The sequence below is a fragment of the Hippopotamus amphibius genome, chromosome 12, assembly GCF_030028045.1.
Source record: "Hippopotamus amphibius kiboko isolate mHipAmp2 chromosome 12, mHipAmp2.hap2, whole genome shotgun sequence".
Taxonomy (NCBI): domain Eukaryota; kingdom Metazoa; phylum Chordata; class Mammalia; order Artiodactyla; family Hippopotamidae; genus Hippopotamus; species Hippopotamus amphibius.
In genome coordinates this window covers 27,413,874-27,434,066 of record NC_080197.1, presented here as the reverse complement: position 1 = coordinate 27,434,066, position 20,193 = coordinate 27,413,874, and the positions used below count along the sequence as shown (strand labels likewise).

Genomic DNA, 20,193 nt, shown 5'->3' with positions numbered 1-20,193 from the left:
CCAACAGAGGGTTTTGGATGGGAGAGTAACATGATCTGAGCTTTTTCCCCAGACTGAAAGGTTTTTTTTTCATCACGCACTAGAAAACAAAGTGCCATGAATCCTCTTCTGATTGGACAAAGCCACTTCATAACTATTTCTCTGTCTAGAAGCAGCGATGTCCATTACAGCAATGTCAATTACAACACGGCCACTGGGACACAGGTCATCAAGACATCAGAGTTACGGGATTTCTTGTTGGAGGTTATCCTCACAGAATATGGTAACGATTTCTGGCCTTAAGTCCTACAAAACCACCTTATTCAAATTACTTCTAAGTTCGGGGTTATATTAACAGGCCACAGCAACTTAACAATCATAAAGAGCCACATAAATTTCCAAATGGTGTAGAAAAATTACATTGATGTTCTTGGTAAATGTTCTCATCTGAAAGCAACAAGGAGGGGCTTCCCAGGTGGCACAGTGGTTGAGAATCCGCCTGCCAATGCAGGGGACACGGGTTTGATCCCTGCTCCAGGAAGATCCCACATGCCGTGGAGCAACTAAGCCCGTGTGCCACAACTACTGAGCCTGCGCTTTAGAGCCCGTGCACCACAACTATTGAGCCCATGTGCTGCAACTACTGAAGCCCATGCACCTAGAGCCCGAGCTCCGCAACAAGAGAAGCCACTGCAATGAGGAGCCCGTGCACCACAACAAAGAGTAGCCCCCACTCACCGCAACTAAAAGGAAGCCCACGCACAGCCAAAAAAAAAAAGAACCCAACAACACAGATAATAAAATAATAAATTAATAAATAAATTTAATAAATAAATAAGTAAATAAAAGCAACATGGAGGCCTGGATGGCTCAATTTTCCCAGTGGACGGAAATGGAGAAGGGGATGCATAGGGGCTGACTTAAAAGCAGCGAAATAAGGGACTTGCCTGATGGTCCAGTGGTTAGGACTCCACGCTTCCACTGCAGGGGGCACGGGTTTGAACCCTGGTCAGGGAATTAAGATTCCACATGCCACATGGCATGGCAAAAACTAAACCCCCAAAAAACCACACACAAAAACAAAGAGCGAAATGAAAAACAGCACATTAACTTCTACATACCCAAAGTCATACCTGGACTTTGGAAACCTCTAAAATTGCAGTGTTCTGAGTTCTTCTAATTTAAAAAGACTTACTGGTGAATCAAAAAAGTTAGGAAGACGGGGGCTCCCTGCACCTCACAGGCCCTCCACCATCCCTGCCTTCCCAGCTGGCTCCGGCTTCTCTTGCACTCCCCTGACTAGAGCAGCTCCCCCTTTATTTTGTGTCAAGGCCTCCCCAGGTCCTCGGGAGCAGAAGATAAGGCCTTCCATGGGAGGGGGCCTGGGTATGGTCACTCCCCCAAAATGAGATGGAGACAGCCCCAAAAGCCTGGGGCGGAGGTCTTGGGAGAGGGGCACAGCTAAGCTCTTGTACCAACAGGATCCTATGGGGGTTTGGACCTGGTCAAAGGAGAAGAAAGTAGAGTTGGAGCTAAAGTTAGTCTCCAAGAACACAGCATGAAAACAAAACAATGTGCTATCCCTGCCCCCGTGGGCCCGGAGCTCCTGGTCTCTCTGCTCAGCGGCCCTGCACTGTGCCCCCTTGCTGAGGGGGGCAGGACACTGGAGCAGAAGGGGTAAAGAGTGCTCCGCCAATCCATGGGACAGCCCTCCCTCTCTGGAGACAATCAGAGAGGCAAATTCAACAAGAAAGCCTGTCTCCTCAGTTGTTTGTAAAAAAAACCTTGCTGCTTCCGTTGTTTTTTGTTTCTGAGCTATCACTGTAAAGAAAATAAAAAGAAACGTGAGATCTCGGCAGGTGGAGAAAGGCCTCATGACCAAGAACACCCCGGCTCCAGCACCCCCAATCTGGTAGCCTAAAAACAGGGAGACAGGGGAGTTGGGTTCTGTGAGTCTAGTGATTGGGGCTCAAGAAGGTAGGCTTCTGGAAGGGACCCCTTTACTGCCCCTGCCTTGAGCACATGCCTAGATATGCCAGCGTGGCAGAGTTCCTGGGGCTTTGGGAGCTCTTGTACATTGGCAGGTGGCCTACCTGGGTTCACAGGCAGTTCCTGATGTCCTTATAGACCTGGCAGCAGGCAACAAGGTCACTGCCAACCGGGGCGAAACTCATGAGAAGGGCAATGGCCAGACGTGGGTAGGACACAGACCTTCACAAGTCAATAGCAGGTTGGGAGCTAGGACCAACACAGGGGTAAGAAGAGCAGTGTGATCACAGAGAACATTGTCTGCTGCTTCATGTCCTTGACCTCACCTATGCCCATCCTGCTGGATGCCCAACAGTCCAGTAGCCTGGCCTATGGTCCTGAGGTCCTGGAATGTCCAAATCTGGTTGACAGCCAGCACCAAATGCACCCACTTCCTCTTCAGTGAGAAGACTCAGCTTGCCACAGACGGTGCAGGGCCAGCTTATAAATATGGAGCCCAGCATGTTGCGACCCTAAAGTAGTAAGCCTCAAAGAGGCACTGGTCTCCTAGTGATGACTTGCAGGTGCCCATGTCAAAAAATGGGTGGGAAGGCCATGATCAAAGACAGGTCCGGGCCATAAAGATGATGGCAGTACATGGCCACAGCACTGGGTGCTTGGGTCAACACAGTGGCATGTGTCAGTCATGTGATGCATGGAGCCTACATGGAAACAGAAGAGCTTGGCCATGAAGGCCACAATCTTGGAGCTGAGCCCACTGAAGTCCAAAGGGGTCAGTGTACACGGAACAGAACGCAGACAGCAGAGTGCCATGGCTGGCCTACGCACAGGTCCCCCAGAAGGCAGAAAGGAGTCTTATGTAGGGGCCAGGTCCCAGGGCAGGACTTAGCCAGACTGGAACCCATAGGGCCTAGAAGGGGCCTCTGTGGGCCACCTTACTAGGCCTTGCCTGGCTCAGTGGGGCCTATCCCCGGGCAGGTAGTACTGCAGGGGGTTGGGCCACAGATCCTCTTTAATAATCTGGGCAACACTGTCAGCTTCCGGGAGACTGTGCTGTGAGAACCAGCTGAAGAAGCTGCAGACAGTATCCCGGTTCCTGTGTACCAGAGCTGGAGGTTCCTGGCCCAGGTGCCAGCGAATGCGACTTGCGATTGATACCACCCGGCCTGAGGATCTGCATTCATACTCCTTCACTATCACCTTGTTCCGGAAACAGGGGTTGCTCCAAAAACTGAACTTGAACTTGCAGCTTGTCCTGGCATGCCTGAGCTCCCTCACCTCCAAATTCATCAGGTAGCAAAGCATGTCTTCGTCTCGGGGGCTGATCATGGCTAACAGCTGCGGGTGGTTCAGCAAAGCGGTGACCCAGAAGCCAGGAATATTCTGGACGAAGCTCCTTCGGGCTAGATGTAACCAGCGCTTTCGACCAAACCTGCGCTCCAGCCGCAGGTAGGCCCTATCCGCCTGGGCACTCACGGCCTCCAGCTCCCACTGCATGGCTTCCAGCGGGTCCACAACTGGGCCACCAGAGCTCAGGGGCCCCGGGCCTTCCTCCGCCCCCACCAGCTTCAGCGCCACCTCCATCTCCTTTCCCACCTGCTGCTTCCCCACCTCCCCCTCCGCCTCCTCCGTGAAGATGGCGCCCTCCTCAGTCGTCACTTCCTCGACCTTCCCGCCAGCTCCAGCCCGAGCCCCCCACCCCTCCGCGCCACAGGTTTATGGTGCCCCGTCCCCGAAAAGGCCGTTTTCTGGGCTCAGGTCAGTGGCCGCGGAGGCCGCTTCCTGGAGCTCCGGGGCAGAAGGGGCGGCCCTTGGAAGCTCTGCGGGGTCGGGGTACCCGCGTCCCCCAGCCCCTCGGGCCCCAGACGGCGTGCGCCGGCGCGCGGCGGTTTCCTGGCCCCCCGCACCCCCGTCTGCCATCACCTGCGGGAGCCTCTGGCCTGGAGGGGCTCGCGGGAGACACTGCAGGTTCCGCGAGAGGGGCGACTGGGCAGCTGGCAGCCACCACAGCGCGACCGCTGGCAGAAGACAGGGAAGCGCGGTATTCTCCTACGGGGCTCGCCCCGCCCCGTTGCCCCACCCCACCGCCCCTTTCCGGATGTGATTCGTAAGGGTTCCCCGGCTATCTTGGGGAGAGGGGCCTGGTGGAGGGGCAGGGGCTGCCCGGTGGGGATGCGACTGCGGGTGCCCAGACAGAACTGGGAGTCGGCGGTGGAAATGGGGTGAAGTGCAGGGGTGCACCAAGCAAGGAACAGTTCTGAGCAGGCACCCAGGATCAGGCCCAACCCCCGATCACGGACAGATAGAACCTTCCATCACAGCCACCATGCCAGGCAATTATTGTTCCCCGCACGTGCGGTGGACAAGCCCTATGCCCACACTCGACTGTGGCTTTGGGGCAGCTTTGCACAGGATAAATTACTCAGGCATATGCAGAAGACTCAAGAGGTATCCCTTGCGGACACTGACCAGACTTAAACTTGTACAGTAATTGTTGGGCACACGGAGGTGCTCAAAATATTTGTGGAAAAAGGAAGAAAAAAGATCTAAGTAGAAGGATCTGAGGGCAGGGGAACGTCCCAAATGCTGCCAACCAGGGAGCGAGTGGGCCTCTGCCTGGTTTCCCCTCAACGAGCTGGATCCTCCTGCGCTGGCAGGCTGGAGGGTGGACATGGCTTCACCTTGTCCTAGGCCCAGGGGCTACCCATTGCTCTGTTCCAGACACTGCACAAACGTGAACTCTAGTCTGAAGTGCAGGGTCTGTGCACGGATAAGAGCCTGGATGGACCAGCCCCTGCAGCTCTCATCCTGCACTCCTATGATGTCAGCTCCCAAACTTGTGGCCCATGGAGGTCAATATACCTAATACCCCACCCACTCACCTGGAAGTACTAGCCACCTCCTCCAGAAAGTCTTCAGCTTCCTCCCATCCAACGGAAGAGATAGCTTTGAGCCCCCAGACCCACTCACAGATATGTACCCCCTGGAGGACCTCTTGGGGCCCTAGGAGGGATCTGATCCATTGTGGTTTAAAGTCAAGTCAAGTAAACAGAAGGCCAAAGAAATGAAGGGCCAGTCCACTTTGTACGTAAAGCACCTGTTACACACGTCAATATTTAACGTCCCATAAACTCTTGGGCTGGACTCTGGAGTGATTTGCACTGCTTGGCTATGGACACTGGCTCCAGACCACAGAAAAGCTCGGTCTGATCCCTGGATGGCAGGATCTCAGTATAAGGGACAAGGCCCAGAGTAGTGATGACCAGCTTCCCTGGAGGCTGGCCAAGCAACATTAAGTGACGCCATGACAGCCTTTTAAGAGTCTGTCTGAACCAAATGAGTAGGCGCAAGTGTGGCAAGGTCAGGTCCTAGCTCTGTCACTTACCAGGCTCTGCGCCTTGGGCAACGGGTGACATTTTTTTCCTGGACAACCAGCATCCATTCCTCATCCTAACAGTACCCCAAATTTCCTTTGAGAAACCACTCCAACCCTGTCTCAGCCTTGTCATCACTGGCCTATATAGTGACTGGTTTGGGGATGGCACAGAACACCATTAAGGCCAATGAGACAGGAGAGGCTTACAGGGACTTCCATGAATAAAAGGACTCCTCTCTCCTTAGAGAGCCCAGAAAGGGTCCCTTTCCATTCCTGGTCAGCACCATGAGAGTGACTGGAATCATGGCAGCGTTCTTCTCCTACACACAGGGACAAACCACTTTGAAGGGCTGGAGGATGAAGTCAGAATTGCACAAGACAGCGAAGAAACAGGAATGCTTAGGCCAACCACGTCTGAGCTGCTGGACCAATACTAACCTCAAGACTGCACTCTACCTGGCATTTGCAGTGACATGAAATTTCATTGTTTAAGCCAATTTGATTTTTCTTTGTCTTGCATCTCAGATTATTAAGTGATGACATGATGCCACTTACCTCAAAGATCTTTCAATTCAAAGTACAAAGTCTGTAGGTGCCAATGTGAAGGGTTATTACTGTCTGCCCTATACTCACCCATCCCCTTGGATGCCAAAGATGTCTAGATTCCAATTCTTCCTCAGGCTCTCTCCAACCCTTTCCCAATCAGACAGGTTCACAACTTCCAAACACATCATTCAGAAGTTTTTAATAAACAACTTCATTATAAAAACTTTTTTTTTCTGAAAATGTAATTCTGTAAAACATTGAAAAATCTACTTTAACAAAGATAGGCCCTGTGCATTTTCTAATGGCACTTATATTTTACAATTAAAAACCTTGTCTTATATAAAGCCAAAAATACTCCAAGAGGTTATTCACTGTTTACAAAGTGCTAGAAGGTTCTGTCTTGTATTCTTCTCTCTTTAAATAATCTGGCGTTACGAAAGAGTGGCTTCAAAGCCTTGACCACTGGGAGGGAGGGAGGGAGGTGTGTGAGGAGAAGTGGTGTTTCAGGAGTTCTAGTGCTGAATAGTAAGAGGTGGAGAGGTGCATCATGGGGAGAATCTGCTAAGGAAGTAGACTTACATATGAAGAACTGAACTGGAACACTTCTTCCAAACCTCTCCATAGAGGCACTAGATTATCACGGTAGATCCTTCTCCTATCAGAACCAGTACACCCTTTCCCTCGCCACAGACCCTACTCTCCAGTGGTGAGGTCACAGCCAATTCCTTCCACAGCAGGTTCAGAGCTCCAGGAGAGGCCAGGGCGGGGTCCCAGAGGAATCTGGACTTTTCTGGCCAACACCTGCCTAAGGCAAAGTTTCTTATTACATAAATATCCTTGTTAAAAAGCAAAATATTGATCCTGTACAATATAAACTGTTAAAAAAAAATCGTGCTTAAAAACAGCTCCTAGATAAGAGGGGAGATGGAGTGGGGGGTGGAGAAAACAGCTACCCAAAAGAAGGTGGGGTAGGGACTTAAAGGGCTATCAGGGGAAAGTTTAGGGAAATGGGAGAATTTCAACTTAGGACAATATCTACGAGCAAAAAAGTAATCACACCTGCTTCCCAGATTTCCATTAACAAAATGCCATTTGTAAAAGGTTGAGGGGGAAAAAACTCATTGTTCCTTTCCCTACCTCTCACCTCTCTAAGATGTGCACAGAGCCTCTGAGCTGACACAGCTGGACATGCTATCCCCTGGCCCCCAGGACTGCACTCAACACCGACCAGCTACTGTGCAGAAGGGGAGGTGCCTGCCACTGTTCAGGGCAGCTCATCGCTGACAGAGGTTGGAGGTGGGGGAGGAAGGGAACATCACTCCTTTTCCTGGTCTCTATTTGGTCTCTGACAACATGCCATGGTTCCTGTCCTGGGCAGAAACCCCTAGGCTCTCATGGCCTCAGTAAGGGTACTGAAGTGGGTTTGGTACTGCGTAGGATAAAGCTATTCTTATCCTTTGAACAACCATGCCAATAAGGATTTTTTTTTCCGTTTTTTTCTTTTCTTTTTTTAATTTCGGAAAGGGAGGTTTAAGAAATGGCTGGGTGTCTGTGGTCCAAACAAAAAACAAAAAAAAAACAAAAAACATGAAGGCAGATGTTCCTCTGCATCAGTAAAGTTCACAGTGATAGGAAAATTCCTCGTGGGTAGGAAGGGCATTGAAGGAAGAAGGAAGAAGAGGACAGAAGGAAGAAGTGGGGGGAGGAAGGGCAAGGCCCAAGTTACAAGGTTTTAAATAGTTGCTTTGCCTGTCCTATGAGTGTCCCAGCATCACTAATGGCGAGAAAATTCAGCGAAGAGACAGGAAAGAGCAGGCAAAGAGGAGGGAACTCCTCTAACAGCCCAAGACTTCATATTCTGTGGCCAGAGGCCCATTTGCCTCTGTAAACGAAAGGTGCAGGGAAGGTAGCAGGGAGGGGTGAGGGTTGCTGGGTCTAGTAACGAAGATCAAAGACGACAAGGAGAATGGCAACACTGAGTCCTGTCTGGATCCTCAAATACCATTTCCTATATACGAGTCCCGAAAACATGCACAGCATGCAGGAGGTGGCTGCGTACCAAGGTGGACGCTTTAAAAGTAAATCTTAATTAGTCCCTGGGACTCACTGAAACTAACTTTTAGAAGCAAATCAGACACCTTTATATCTGGTTTTGTCGTGTTTTTTGTTTTTAAAGGTATCCCAAGCTAGCTTGCCTAAATTAAAACATGCTTATTCACTCCACATTGCTTCCAATCAAGGGCCAGGGAGCTACATTTTAAGGCTTTCACCTCAAAGAAAGAGTACTGGCCTGGGCTGAAGCAGAAGCCTGGGTCTTGGACCTGCTCAGTTCCTGATGACAAACCAAAGTGATTTCTAGACAGAAGAGGGAGGGGGGAGGACTGGGAAGAGGCTGAGGCAGTTCCTTGGTAGTTTGTCCTGAAACCCTAGTGGAGAAGCCAGTATGAGGCACCTGCTGAGAGAAGTGCCCAGAAACTGCTGGCTGCATCTGTAGGAGTTAACAGTAAAGAGGTAGAAGTGTGTTTCTGAATCAGAGTGGAAGTGTCTCAAGAGGGCCCCACATTGGTGGTCCCTGAGCTGCCTCCCTTCCACGAGTGGGAAGAGCGAAGCCCATGCAGAAGTGAGATGAAGCAGGGATGGGGTTCAGCTGGCCAAGAGCTGTGCTGTCTGTGGCAGGGAGCCCAAGTCAGAAGAGAAGAACTAATCATTTGTTGCAAGAAAACTTGCTGAGTGCTGAGGGCAAAAGTGAGAGGGGCCACGAAAGGAAGGTGGAAGTCCTTTGATGGAGAGCAGAGAAGCCTAGGCACAGTAGCCCTGAGTCCACAGGGACTGCAAAGTGGAAGAGAGAGGAGGTACACTGTGGAGAACAAAAAAGTTTGGTATGGGAGGCAATGATGTATACCCAGAGATTAGGACTCAACTATCTGCCCAGTCCTAACTTTCTGAAAACTCTTCTTCCAACAATTCCAACAATTCTACAACTTCCTGGAAACGGGACAGGTAGGAGAGAGACAAATGAGGGGCTCACACCCTCTCCTTTGCTATCCACAATAGCCTAGAACCCTAGTCCCTCCTCCCAAGACTAATGATAACAGCTCATGATGTTCACGGTGGGGATAGGGAATTGGGGCAGGGCGGTAGGGGGATGTAAATGGGCATGCCTTTCATTTCTTCCCCTCTCCAGTTCAAAAGGAGGATGAGAGGGTCATAATGTACTTGGAGAAAAACAGAATTGCAGACCTGTGAGAAAACTGCTCCAATCTTCTTGCGTGTCTGCTGTGGACTCTGCTGAGGAAGGCAGGAACAGACACAGTCATGGAAGATGGCAGAGACTGAAGCAGTCCAAAGTCAGTTTATTTCCCCACAGGGGAAAAATATGACCTCAAGTGAAGAGAAGTCAGCAAGACCCGACTCCGCCTTGTAAACAGGGCTCCAGTTAACATCAGGTACCAAATGGTTCTGGCTGATGCCAACTGGAATGGACTGGTGGGAATGGATTCACGGTGTGTAAACAATGTTCACTGCAATCCTTCTAAGGCTAACAGCTCAGCAAGGGAGGTGAAATGGTGTGTCTGAGGCGACTATGTAAACGGTACCGTTGCTGGAAAACACTGACTGAAAATGGAGGTGCTAGGACAGGAGGGATGGAGGTGACAGGGAAGAACAGAGGCCCCTTCTCCTGCATGTTGGTTGGAAGCAGGTGATGGACCCTCTGCAGCAGAGCCTGACCAACTGCTGTGGGGTCTGCAGGCTGGGACCAGAAGATGGGCTTCTTGGGCTATTTCTCTCGAGGTCATCCAAAGTAAAACCCTCTATGTCTCCAAGTGACCTCTCCCTTCTCCAAAGGAGGTTCTGATGCTTTAGAGAGGGAGAGGGCTAAGTGTGGCTCCCGATTCAGATTTAAAAAAAAAAAAAAAAAGTAAAAATACCTGAAGTCCTATCATATGACATCTTTTCATGGGGTTGGGGTTCAAGGCTCCCCCTGGAACTGATCCTGGAGCCTGAGCTCCTAAACCAAGTGCTCTGTATAGATACTGGAATTTTTTCTTTTTGAACCCAGCTTGAAAGCTCAGCTGCCTTCATGGGGGATGCAGATGGGGTAGGTACTGAGGCTTCCTGATAGAGCCAAGACTGAGCTGAGGGCCTCCTTGGGGCTACTGGAATGCCTGATGGAAACGAGGCAGGGTGGTGGTGCTCAGGCCAGAGGTGAAGACAGGAGGCAAGGAGTGCAGAGGCCCAAAGTTCAGCGGTCCACCAGCTCCTGGGGAATCTTGAGGCTGAGCTTGCAAAGTGGTGAGCAGGGGCTGTGTCTCAGCCTGGGAGTAGCCCATGACGAGGCCTCCCGTGGCCCCAGGTGGGTTACACGGGGGCAGGTTGAGAGGAAGAAAGCCCAGTAAGTGGGAGAAGTCCACATTAGCAGCGCAGAGGGCCTCAGAGAGGTTGGCGGGGCTCTTGGTGAGCAGTGCTTCATCTAGGAGGGCCGCAGCTGCCGCCGGCTGAGGTGAGGCGGGCTGGGGTTCAGCGGATGAGAGAGACAGGCTTCCAGGAAGCTCCGCCAGAAAACTATCCACCTCCACTTTGGGCAATTTGTCGGGCAAGTATGAGGTAGATCCAAGCTGGTATTTTGGAGGAAGCTGAGCTGGGGAAGAGATAGGTGAGGATTCCAGAGGGTAGCTCATACCCATGGGCAGTGTGTTGTGCACCAGGGAGTGTGGCACGCCTGCACTGGGCATGGTAGGGATGTGGGCACCATACATGCCCATGGGCAACATGCCAGGGAAGGCCTTGGCTCCCATCACGTCCCGAGAGGCCATGCACAGCACAGGGCTCAGCTCTTCCTTCACGTTAACTGTGGAGCTGCAGCTGAGTAGGCCTAACATGTCCACTGGCTCTGTCTTGATCTTGAGCAGCTCTTGTGAGTGGCTCTTCTTGACATGACGTGTCAGGTGGTCTTTGCGGCCAAATCGCTGGGCACAGTACTGGCACAGGAAGTCCTTCCGGCCTGTGTGGACCACCAGGTGCCGGCGCACATCCTTACGGGTATAGAACCGCCGGTCACAGTGGTCACAGGGGTGCTTCTTCTCCTTGGCACCGCCTGCTACCCGGCGTGAGTGGGCCTTCAGGTGCTCTAGCAGGGCCTGGGTACTCTCGAAGGTCTGCAGGCACACCTTGCAGCTGAGGTCACCACTGCTGGCGGCATGCATGGCCAGGTGGCGCCGGTAGCCCAGCTTCGTATTATAATTCTTACCACACTCAGAACAGTGGAGTGCCTCTTTGTTGGGGTCATGGGTCTGCAGGTGGTTCCGCAGATGATCCTTGCGGTGAAACATCTTATCACAGTACATGCACTGGTGGGGTTTCTGGGCTGAGTGGGTGGCCATATGCCTGGAGGTAGGGATGCAAGATAGAGGAGAAAGAAAGGAGATCACAAGGGCTGGCTAGAGAATTAAGTTGTCCACTAACAGGCAACTAGACACAAAAATTATGGTAGAGCCATGCAATGGAATGGAACACCATGTCAACTATATTCTATAGATATCCTCAACCACCAGCAAAATCACATGTACTACTATTTTTTGCAGCATTGATTTTAGTAGCAAAAAATCAGGAATAATCTAAATGTCCATCAATAGAGAAATGATTAAAGAAGTTATTCTAAGTTCATAAAATAACTCAACTTTATTTTTTTTCTGGTCATGCGGCTTGTGGGATCTTAGTTCCCTGATCAGGAATCGAACCTGGGCCCTCGGGAGAGAAAGTGCAGAGTCCTAACCTCTGGACCACCAGCGAATTCCCGATTCAACTTTTCAAAATAATGGCAGCTTTACGTGTACCACAGTTAACAAGCTCCTACACACAGTTAAGTGGAAAGAAACTATGAAACAGAATAGTGCCTATGGAATGGTACTATACTTATGAAAAGAGGAAAGATATATGTATGTTTGCTTATATGAGCTTAAAATATTTCTGGAAGGATGCACAAGAAACTGACAACATTGGCTACCTAAGGGGAGAAGAAATGAGCAGCTTTTATGTGTGTGCTGGAGAATTTTCATTGTATACCTTTTGAATTTTGAATTATGTGAATGTATTTCCTTTGCAAAAAAAAAAAGTGTATTTACAAAAATTTAAATGACACAATAAAGAGAAAATTAAATATATTTAAACTTCCTGATCTGGAACACTCTCCCAAGATACAGGGAGCCAAGTCTAAATAAAGGAAGTTCAGTACAGTGTGTGTAATACAATCCTCTGTGAAAATAAAAAAGAAAGGGACTACATGTCTGAATGTCTCAACAAGGATACACAAGAAACTGACCCCACCAGTTGCCTCTGGGAAGGAGAACAGTGGCTTCGAGTGTGACAATTCATTTCTCACTACATGTCCATTTGTACCATTTACATTGTTTGCCACATAAAGCAGCAACATTTAAAAAAATGGTATGTCATATGGCACCTCAGTGTCCCTTGGTTTACCTGCTCCTGCTCCTACCTGGCTGGAAAGCAGCTCAGAATCCAGGAGTTGAAATTCAGAGCTCCACGGTACATTCACGATCAACTCAGCAAGACTTTGGGGTCCCGTGGTTTGCAAGCCCTGTGTGAGCTGTGTCATTAACCTTGTTCTCCCTTAGAGGCTGAAGAAAAGGGCAGCCCCACCCACCAGTCAGTAAGTGGCAGAAGCTGAATGTAAACACAGACCTTCTTGAGCCCTGGGTTCACTTAGGTGTGCCACTGCTGTCTCTAGCACAGCACCCAGTGATTCTTCCCACCTAGAAGGTATCAATCATACCCATCACCCTCATGCTGTGTGTGAATGCGCACACCTATGAGTGTTACTATTAACCTCCTGTGACATAACTGGCACGTCAACCTATGAGAGGGAGATGCTGAGTGATCCACAGTCTATTCCCCTCATTTTGCAGGTGAGGAAACTAAGGCCCAAAGAGGTTTAGTAATTCACCTAAAACCTTACAGTGACTAGGGGTGAAGTCAAGCTCCTGTCTCCTGGCCCAGGACCTCTCCTGTAGCCTTCCACTGACACTCAGACTGTCATTAAGAAAGTCTAAGAGGACAGCCCCAACTGGAATCCACCTAAGACACAGGAGCACACAGAATCAAAGCATTCCTGAGGACCACAGAACTGTCATGAGGGCAATCCTGGTCACACACTACTCTTTTACCTGTTTTAGTTCCTTCCTATCAACTGTTCTCCACACAAGGAACTGAGGCTTTCTGTGGTCATCTTGTTTACATATTTACTTGTTTGCTGTCTGTCCCTGCTATTAAGACAGTAAACTCAAGGAGGGCCAGTACCTACATCTGTCTGGCTCACTTTTCTGTTCTTATCACTGAACACTGTGCCTGGTATGTGGCAGCTCGATAAACAATAGTCAGGAGATGAATGACTGTGCATCAGGCACAGTCTACATCATTGGTAAAGGGCATGTTCATGGTCCTCTGATGGAAAAGGAAGGATAAAATCAAAATTACTTCCGAGCAGGCCCCCCTCCCTGCAAAGCTGCTCTGACATATCTGCCTCACACCAGGGCTTTCACATTCCATTTCCCTTTAAGTAGGGGTTCCTGGACTTGCAAGTTGCAGGAAATCTTCTAACCCAGAGGACACCAGGGGCTCTAGAGAGACATAAGTAATCACCTCAGTGGCAGGCTAGTTCAGTAGAAGAGGCATTGCAGGACCTAAGAAGCTATACGACCTTAGGTAAGTTACATCTCCACTCTGAGCCAGCACTTTAAAATTTACAGATTGGACCAGCGGGTCTCCTTTCTCTTCTAAACTTCTAAGACTGATTCTTAATTTGGGGCTAATATTCTGACCATTACCTGACATAGGTGGGGAAAGTAGCACAGGCATACCTCGGAGATACTGCAGGTTTGGTTCCAGACCACTGTAATAAAGTGAACATCACAATAATAGGAGTCACACGAATTTTTTGGTTTCCTAGTGCATATAAGTTATGTTTACCCTATATTGTGGTCTATTAAAGTGTGCAATAGCATTATGTCTAAGAAAACAATGTATATACTTAATTAAAAAATACTTTATTGCTAAAAAAAATGCTAGCTATCACCTGAGCCTTCAGTAAGCTATAATTTTTATTTAAAATATTGCGAGAATTACCAAAATGTGACACATAAACATGAAGTGAGCAAATACTGCTGGAAAACTGCACCAACTTTCTTGACTGAGAGTTGCCACAAACTTTCAATTTGTAAAAAAACGCAGTATCTGCGAAGTACAATAAAGTGAAACAATAAAATGAGGTATACCTGTATTGAAAAAAAAAATTCAATCTAGTTTGTTCATGGCTATCAGATTCTAGTGTTTGAGTAAAAAACACCACCACTATTTTTCAGTGAGTGACTTCAAACGGTTGACATTTAGGGTATACTTATGGGAAAATTAACCTCTACTGTTCTGCCACAGCTAAGCCCCACACTCAGTGGAGCCTCTCCGGCTTTATCCTCTGGGAATCTCAGGGCAGAAAGAGGTATGGGAGTGTCACCTACCTATACAGCTTGTACTTGGAGGCAAACGCCTTGCCACAGTGCAGCTGAGGGCAGCTATACGGTCTCTGCTCTGGATGCGGGAGGCTGTGAGGCCTCAGCTTCTCCCCATTTGAGAAGGGTGTCCCCGAGATTTCACATTGGCACTTCACTTGACTCTCCGCCTCCCGGCCCCGAGGCCTGGGAACTAGTTTCCAGCCCACTTCCTCCTCCTGCTTTGCATCTTGAATCCAGGGGGGGACGCTGGTGAAAAATGTGGTCATGGCAAGGCTAATGGCGAAGGGCCATGTTATTGAGAAAGCCTCCCCATCAGCTCCACAGGGCTCTGTGCTCTGTCACAGCCTCCAACGCAGCCTTCAGAAAACAATCTCTTCACCTGAAACATCAGAACACCTGGTGTTAGGGAGCCCAATACCATGAAAACATGAGCTCTGGAGGCAGAGAGATCCCCATTCCATCCCAGCCCTTCCACTTAGAAGCCATGTGACTTGCAGCCAATTACTTACTTCCCTGAGCTGTTTCTTCATTTACAAAATGGGCTTAATCTCCTACATCATAAGGATCTTTTGAGGATTAAATGAGATAATAAATATAAAGCATTCAGCAGAAGGCTGGGCACCTAGTAAGTGCTTAGTGGTAACTATTATTACTACTACCACCTAGGCTAATAGGAAACAGGATAATCAAAGGAAGTAAAAGCCCTAAACTCCAAACTTTCCCTTCTAACTTCACTTTTACATTCTTTCCACTAAATTTAGATAGCAGCACCTTCTCCTCCTCTTCACCCCACCTACCTCCTCCTCACTTTCTACAACCCTACTCCTCATAGAGGTGCTAAGGAGCAATAAAATGCCCAAAAGGCATCAGAGGAGAAAGAAGAAGCCATTACTTAGGAAATTTACACCCTGGAGAATCAGCCCCTGTGCCAGATGTATTTCTTAGCAGTGCTTCAACATCAAGGGGTTCTGTCTGAGGAGGCAACAGCAGACTCAGCATTTCCACTAAACCAGTACTGGTCCCATGCTGCCCTCAACCACCACTCTGGGTCTCTTGGTCTCAGGGTCCAAACCATACTTCTTTAGCAAAGCCCATCCAATACCCAAGGTGTTGAGTGGCCCCTCCTACAGACCCCCATAGAACACGTGCATGTCTCCAATATGAGCAAGTAACACACTTGCATTAGAACTCAGACTTCACCACCAAACTCTGATTCTTTGAGAGTTCATATCATATCTCCTTCATCTCCATACACCTAGCATCTAGAAAAGGACTTTCAACTTTCTTTTAGATGAGTAAATCAGTCATTGCATGCAAGTGGATTCTTATAGGCTAACATGCTCAGGAAGTTCTGGTTTAAACTGAGTTCCAAAGTGGGGAGCCAATATCTTGAAGTCTGATGCTTTCTATTGGGTTGTAGGGTGGGGCGGGGGTGGGGCGCATGAGCAAAGGTGACAGAACTTCTTTCCTGACATCAACTCGGAGGAAGAGAAAGGGCATACTGTACTGATTCTCAGAAGGGGGACAACAGACCCACATTCACACTCACAAGCTCAGCACACAAGATTACCAACCACAATGCAACTTGCTATAACAGGGGGAATTCCTTTGAAGAAGTCATGCCAAAATTTGGTCATGAGGCTTTTCCATGTGAAGGGAGCAAAGGGGGTATCTGGGGATTGTCCATGAGAATCTGGAGAGGGCTCCAACTGCACAAACTAGCTGTGGGCCAAAGAATGCTTGCTCAGCTCATCAGCACCTGCTGCTTACAGTGACCATTCAACCGACAGGCTGGCCCTGACCGGGATCAGCGGGTTCCTGCCCGAGAGAGCTTTGCTCATCACTAACACGGTCTGCGCCCTGTTCAGGAACCATTCCTCTTGTTGAAGAAACACCGCAATGTAATATGATAAACATTTCCCCATCACGAGTGGAGATTTGCCTAGAAAGATCTGCACAGAGGTGAATGCATTTTGCATGAGTCACGTGCTAGCACTCAAAACTAGTCCCACTTGAGCCTTCGAGTCATCATGGCATATTTGCCTGCTTCACGATAAACCTCAAAGGCCTCTGACGTCTGGCTTTCATTGTTTAAGTCCCCTCCTTCTTCCCAAGGGTGGAATTACCTGTTTATAATACCAGCGACTTCTAGGCAGCTTGGAATTGGATAGAGAGTGAGCACAAATTTGAACGTCTAGTTTGGAGGGAATTTCCCCCACCTTCAAAGTCAAATATTGGTCCCCCGCCATATGTGAAATCATGCACCTCAGCCTCTGGAAAGTTGGGAATGGCAGCCAGAGGGAAGCCAGTTGCATCACTTTGGCTGATATGAGCGGGGAGCCCAACCTTGGAAATTCCGCACAAACTCAGAAAGCGAACGGTACGTCCCCACCTCCCACACGTCCACCTCATCTGTTCTCCTGAACAAGCACAAACAACACATAGCAGTTCAGTATGCTGCTACTGAAAGAGTGAGTAATGGGCTTCTAGGAAAGAGGCTGGTGGTGGCGAAGAGCTCACGAGGTTGTACTGATAGAACCATAGGAGGAAGGCAACAGCCATGTGCTTGCCTTGATGTGCACTTAATGGGGCTATAGCTTTAGTGTTACCTTAGGAACACTTTTGGAAATCTAGTTTTTTCCCCTCCGTCCTTTGTCTGCAAACTCCTCTCATCCAGGAAGATTCCTGGGCCTCTCCCACATTATCTGAAGGCCTATTCCTTCAGACTTCTTCCTCAAGAAAACTGTGAAAAAATTCTGCTTCTCTTTCAAAGCTGCTCCTCTGGTCTCACACTCTAACGTTAACAACTATAGAAGCTGACAGAACCTGTTCCCATAAAACAAACATAATCAATCCCTCCCAGTTACTGGTATAACTCAGTATATTTTCATCCTAAGATTCCTTCTGGCGCCTGATCTGAAGAGGGAGGTATTGTGGAAAGAACCTTGGACTTGCTATCAGAAGAGCTGCCCCTTACTGGCTGTGAAACCATGGGCAGGTTACTTAGTTTCTCTGAACCTCAGTTTCCTCGATTTCTAAAATGGAGATTTGTTCTCCTTACCAATCATACTCTCATGGAAGATTCAGTGAAACAACACTCTTAAATGTCTGCCATAAAATGTGTGAATACAAACAGTGCTGTCTGTGAAGTCTAAATTGTGTCTCCTTTTCTGCATAGCGCCTGGGCAGTACTTCTTTTTTTCTCTCCCTTAATGTGACTTCTCAGGCCTCAGAGTAAGTTTCCTTCCCTTCCCAACATCTCCCCAGAATGCACCCTTCCCCTTTTCCCTCACAATTAACCCTCAGCACATCCACTGGAGCCAGTCCCCCTTACTTTATCTTCCTCCAGCACCATATCCTGGGCCAGAGTTCCCTCACCATAGGAATCTCTTCTATTATTAAGGCCCCATACCCCAAATACAAATGCTTGCTAAAAACTCTGTATGGCCCACTCTGGCAGCCTTTAAAGGAGACAAATTGCTCCCTCGTCTGTCTGTCCTCTGTTGTGTGCCATGATGCCTGCTGCCCTCTGATGAAACTATAGTTTTTATGATGTTACATCATCTCTATAGAAACTGCGTTCTTTCTCCATTATTAGCCTGTTTCCTCATCTGTAAAACTAAAAATACTTACCTCATAAGCTTGTTGTAAGGATTATTTTAGTCAGGTATGCAAAGGGCTCAGAATAGGGCTTGGCTTGCTCTTAAGTACCCAACAAAAGGCAGCTATTATCTTTGCCTTTGTATTGAGTTGCATGTTCCCACCTTCTGCTGCCACTGTTGAATTCTCTCAAACTTTCCCCAAAACTGTTTAGAAATAGCCCCCTGCCACAAGGCAAGGAAAGGGTTAATCTCTAAGTGTTCTTAACTAGAGAGACCCACAGAGGATTAACAGCTCCACTTCAGTGACTACCCTAAAATAGCTTTTATCCCTCCTGCCCAAGAGCTACTTGGGGATCTGAAGAACTCAATTCAACACCTGCCGAGGAGGAAACACACCCAGGAACTTTCCTTGGGGTGGACACAATCTTCCCTTAAGCAGAACCCAAAATAGCAACTGGAAAATTATAAATAGACTTAGAGATTAAAAAACAAAAAAACAAAAAACAAACAAACAAAAACACAGGCCCTGACCTGGGCATCAGAAACAAATCCAAAAGACACTGACTGGAGAACGGCGAGAAGGAAAGGGGGGAATGGGTATAGCTGCCCCCCCCGCCCCCCCCCCCCCACACAAACACACACACACACACTCCAGAGTGGTGGGAGAATTAAATTACAGGGAGGCTGGAGAGACTCAATGACTTGCATCATTCCAGGAGACATCAAACAGGATTAACAGGGGTTGGATTTACTCCCGGGCTGTTAGTTCTTCTATCAGTGTAGATGGACCCTCTTTGGAGTCCTTTTGATTCAGGATTTCCTCTGATTCCCGCTGCCTCCCACTCCTAAGGAGGCCTTGAGCAAATGGCTGCAACTCACAACAGACCCATTTTCACCAACAGGAAATCTGATCAGACCCCCCCACCCCAAACCGGTAGCCTCACCTTGCGGGGTAGGGTTAGAAACCCTCGGCCAGACTCTTTCAGAGCCCCAGGCAGACAGGTGGGAAAACACAAGCCAGGAGACAAGAACACTTGCAGGTGAAAGTACCAACAACTCCCCACACCCGATGTCCCCTTATCTTGCACCTTACAGGTCCCTTTCCCCCACCGAGATGGGGCCATAGCCTGGACAGGATTTCCAGGGAACAGCCTGGCTCCTGGGCAGTTTCTAGACCACCGGACTGCGTGGGGGGAAAACGTTAAACGCCCCTGGGCTCTGAGGGCTGGGGTGGACGGTTGCCGGACCAGGGATAGAAATTCAGGAAGAAGTCTGGAGGTCTCAGAAATGGGAGGGAGGGAGGAGCAAGTTATCTGGATCCCTAAGAGAGCCCCCCACCCCGCAAAGAAAGAGAGACGGTGGGGTGGGGGGTGGATTACAAGGGTTGGTAGGTTAAAGGGGCTAAAGATAAAGAGCGAATTCCCTGAATTTCAAGAGTCTCAAAATGGTACCGAGTGGAAACTGTCTAGAGGCTGGGAGTACGATCGCCGAGAACAGAACTATGGGTAGAGCTCATCTGGGTTCCCCAGAACCAAATATTTGGGGGAAGCCTCAAAAGGGGTTATGTGGTTCTGGGAAATGAAACAGGGGAGACAGAGCAGACTATTTGGAACAGGAAAGGGGGTTATGTGGGTCCGGGTAGGCGTGTCTCAGAGGAGGGAGCAGGTGCAGCTTATCTGCGTCCCCCAGACCCGGGTCCCTGGTAAGGTCAGCAGCGCGTTATCTGGGTCTCCAGGGAGCCTGGGGGGTCGGTAGTGGGGGACCCCTAGGGCTGAGTCTCCAGGTCTCGGAAGGGAGAGGGCCAGCGGGGTTTCTTCGAGTCCCCCAGATCCAGGTATCGGGTCCGGGGAAAGTTTTCGTCACCCTGGGGCCTATCTGGGCCGGGTTGGCGCAGAGGGGGCCTTGGGTCGGGGGTGTGGGCGACCGCGCTGAGGGGCCAGCGATGAGGGGCGCTGCCGCTCCGGGTGCCGGGCGCGCGGACGCAGCGAGACGGCCTCCCGCCCCGCTCCCCGCCGTCCCCCGGGGCCCTCGCCGGCACTCACCGCGCTCCGGGCCCCGCGCTGCGGGCCGGGCCGCGCTCGGGCTCCGCCAGGCCCGCTCAGGCCCCGGTAGTGGCGGCGGTCGGGCCATTGTGCGGTGCATTGTGGGAGCCGCGCGAGCGGGCGCTCGGGCCGTGGGG

The 20,193-nt window shown here is 49.6% G+C and overlaps 2 protein-coding genes and 1 long non-coding RNA gene across 4 annotated transcripts; all 3 read right to left on the bottom strand.

Moving 5' to 3' along the window:
• Window positions 1-278: 278 nt before the first annotated feature.
• Window positions 279-4,156, bottom strand: LOC130833126 (uncharacterized). Its single transcript, XR_009048422.1, has 3 exons — window positions 3,892-4,156; window positions 2,073-2,217; window positions 279-1,800 (listed from the first exon to the last, which is right to left on the bottom strand). It is a non-coding gene; the product is annotated as an uncharacterized LOC130833126 (long non-coding RNA).
• On the bottom strand, window positions 2,226-3,888 carry LOC130833125 (putative testis-specific Y-encoded-like protein 3). Its single transcript, XM_057702407.1, is given in 1 exon segment — window positions 2,226-3,888. A coding segment is annotated over 1 exon segment (1,035 nt). The 3' UTR covers window positions 2,226-2,853.
• A 1,920-nt stretch (window positions 4,157-6,076) lies between the features above and the next one.
• Window positions 6,077-20,169, bottom strand: PLAGL2 (PLAG1 like zinc finger 2). Of its 2 annotated transcripts, XM_057702405.1 has the most exons (3): window positions 20,057-20,169; window positions 14,419-14,791; window positions 6,077-11,275 (listed from the first exon to the last, which is right to left on the bottom strand). In XM_057702405.1, the coding sequence occupies exons 2-3, from the start codon at window positions 14,676-14,678 to the stop codon at window positions 10,045-10,047; spliced, it is 1,491 nt and encodes a 496-aa protein (XP_057558388.1). In that variant the 5' UTR covers window positions 14,679-14,791; window positions 20,057-20,169; the 3' UTR covers window positions 6,077-10,044. The 2 variants fall into 2 exon arrangements, with proteins under 2 accessions (XP_057558388.1, XP_057558389.1); XM_057702406.1 differs by lacking the exon at window positions 14,419-14,791 and having other exon boundaries at window positions 20,057-20,139.
• Window positions 20,170-20,193: the final 24 nt, after the last annotated feature.

Excerpts from the sequence above, each read along its gene's own strand:
- PLAGL2 (XM_057702405.1), bottom strand. The coding sequence starts at position 14,678 with ATGACCACATTTTTCACCAGCGTCCCCCCCTGGATTCAAGATGCAAAG. Across the intron at positions 11,276-14,418 it reads TCCAAGTACAAGCTGTATAG|GCATATGGCCACCCACTCAG; the intron begins GTAGGTGACACT and ends CCCTACCTCCAG.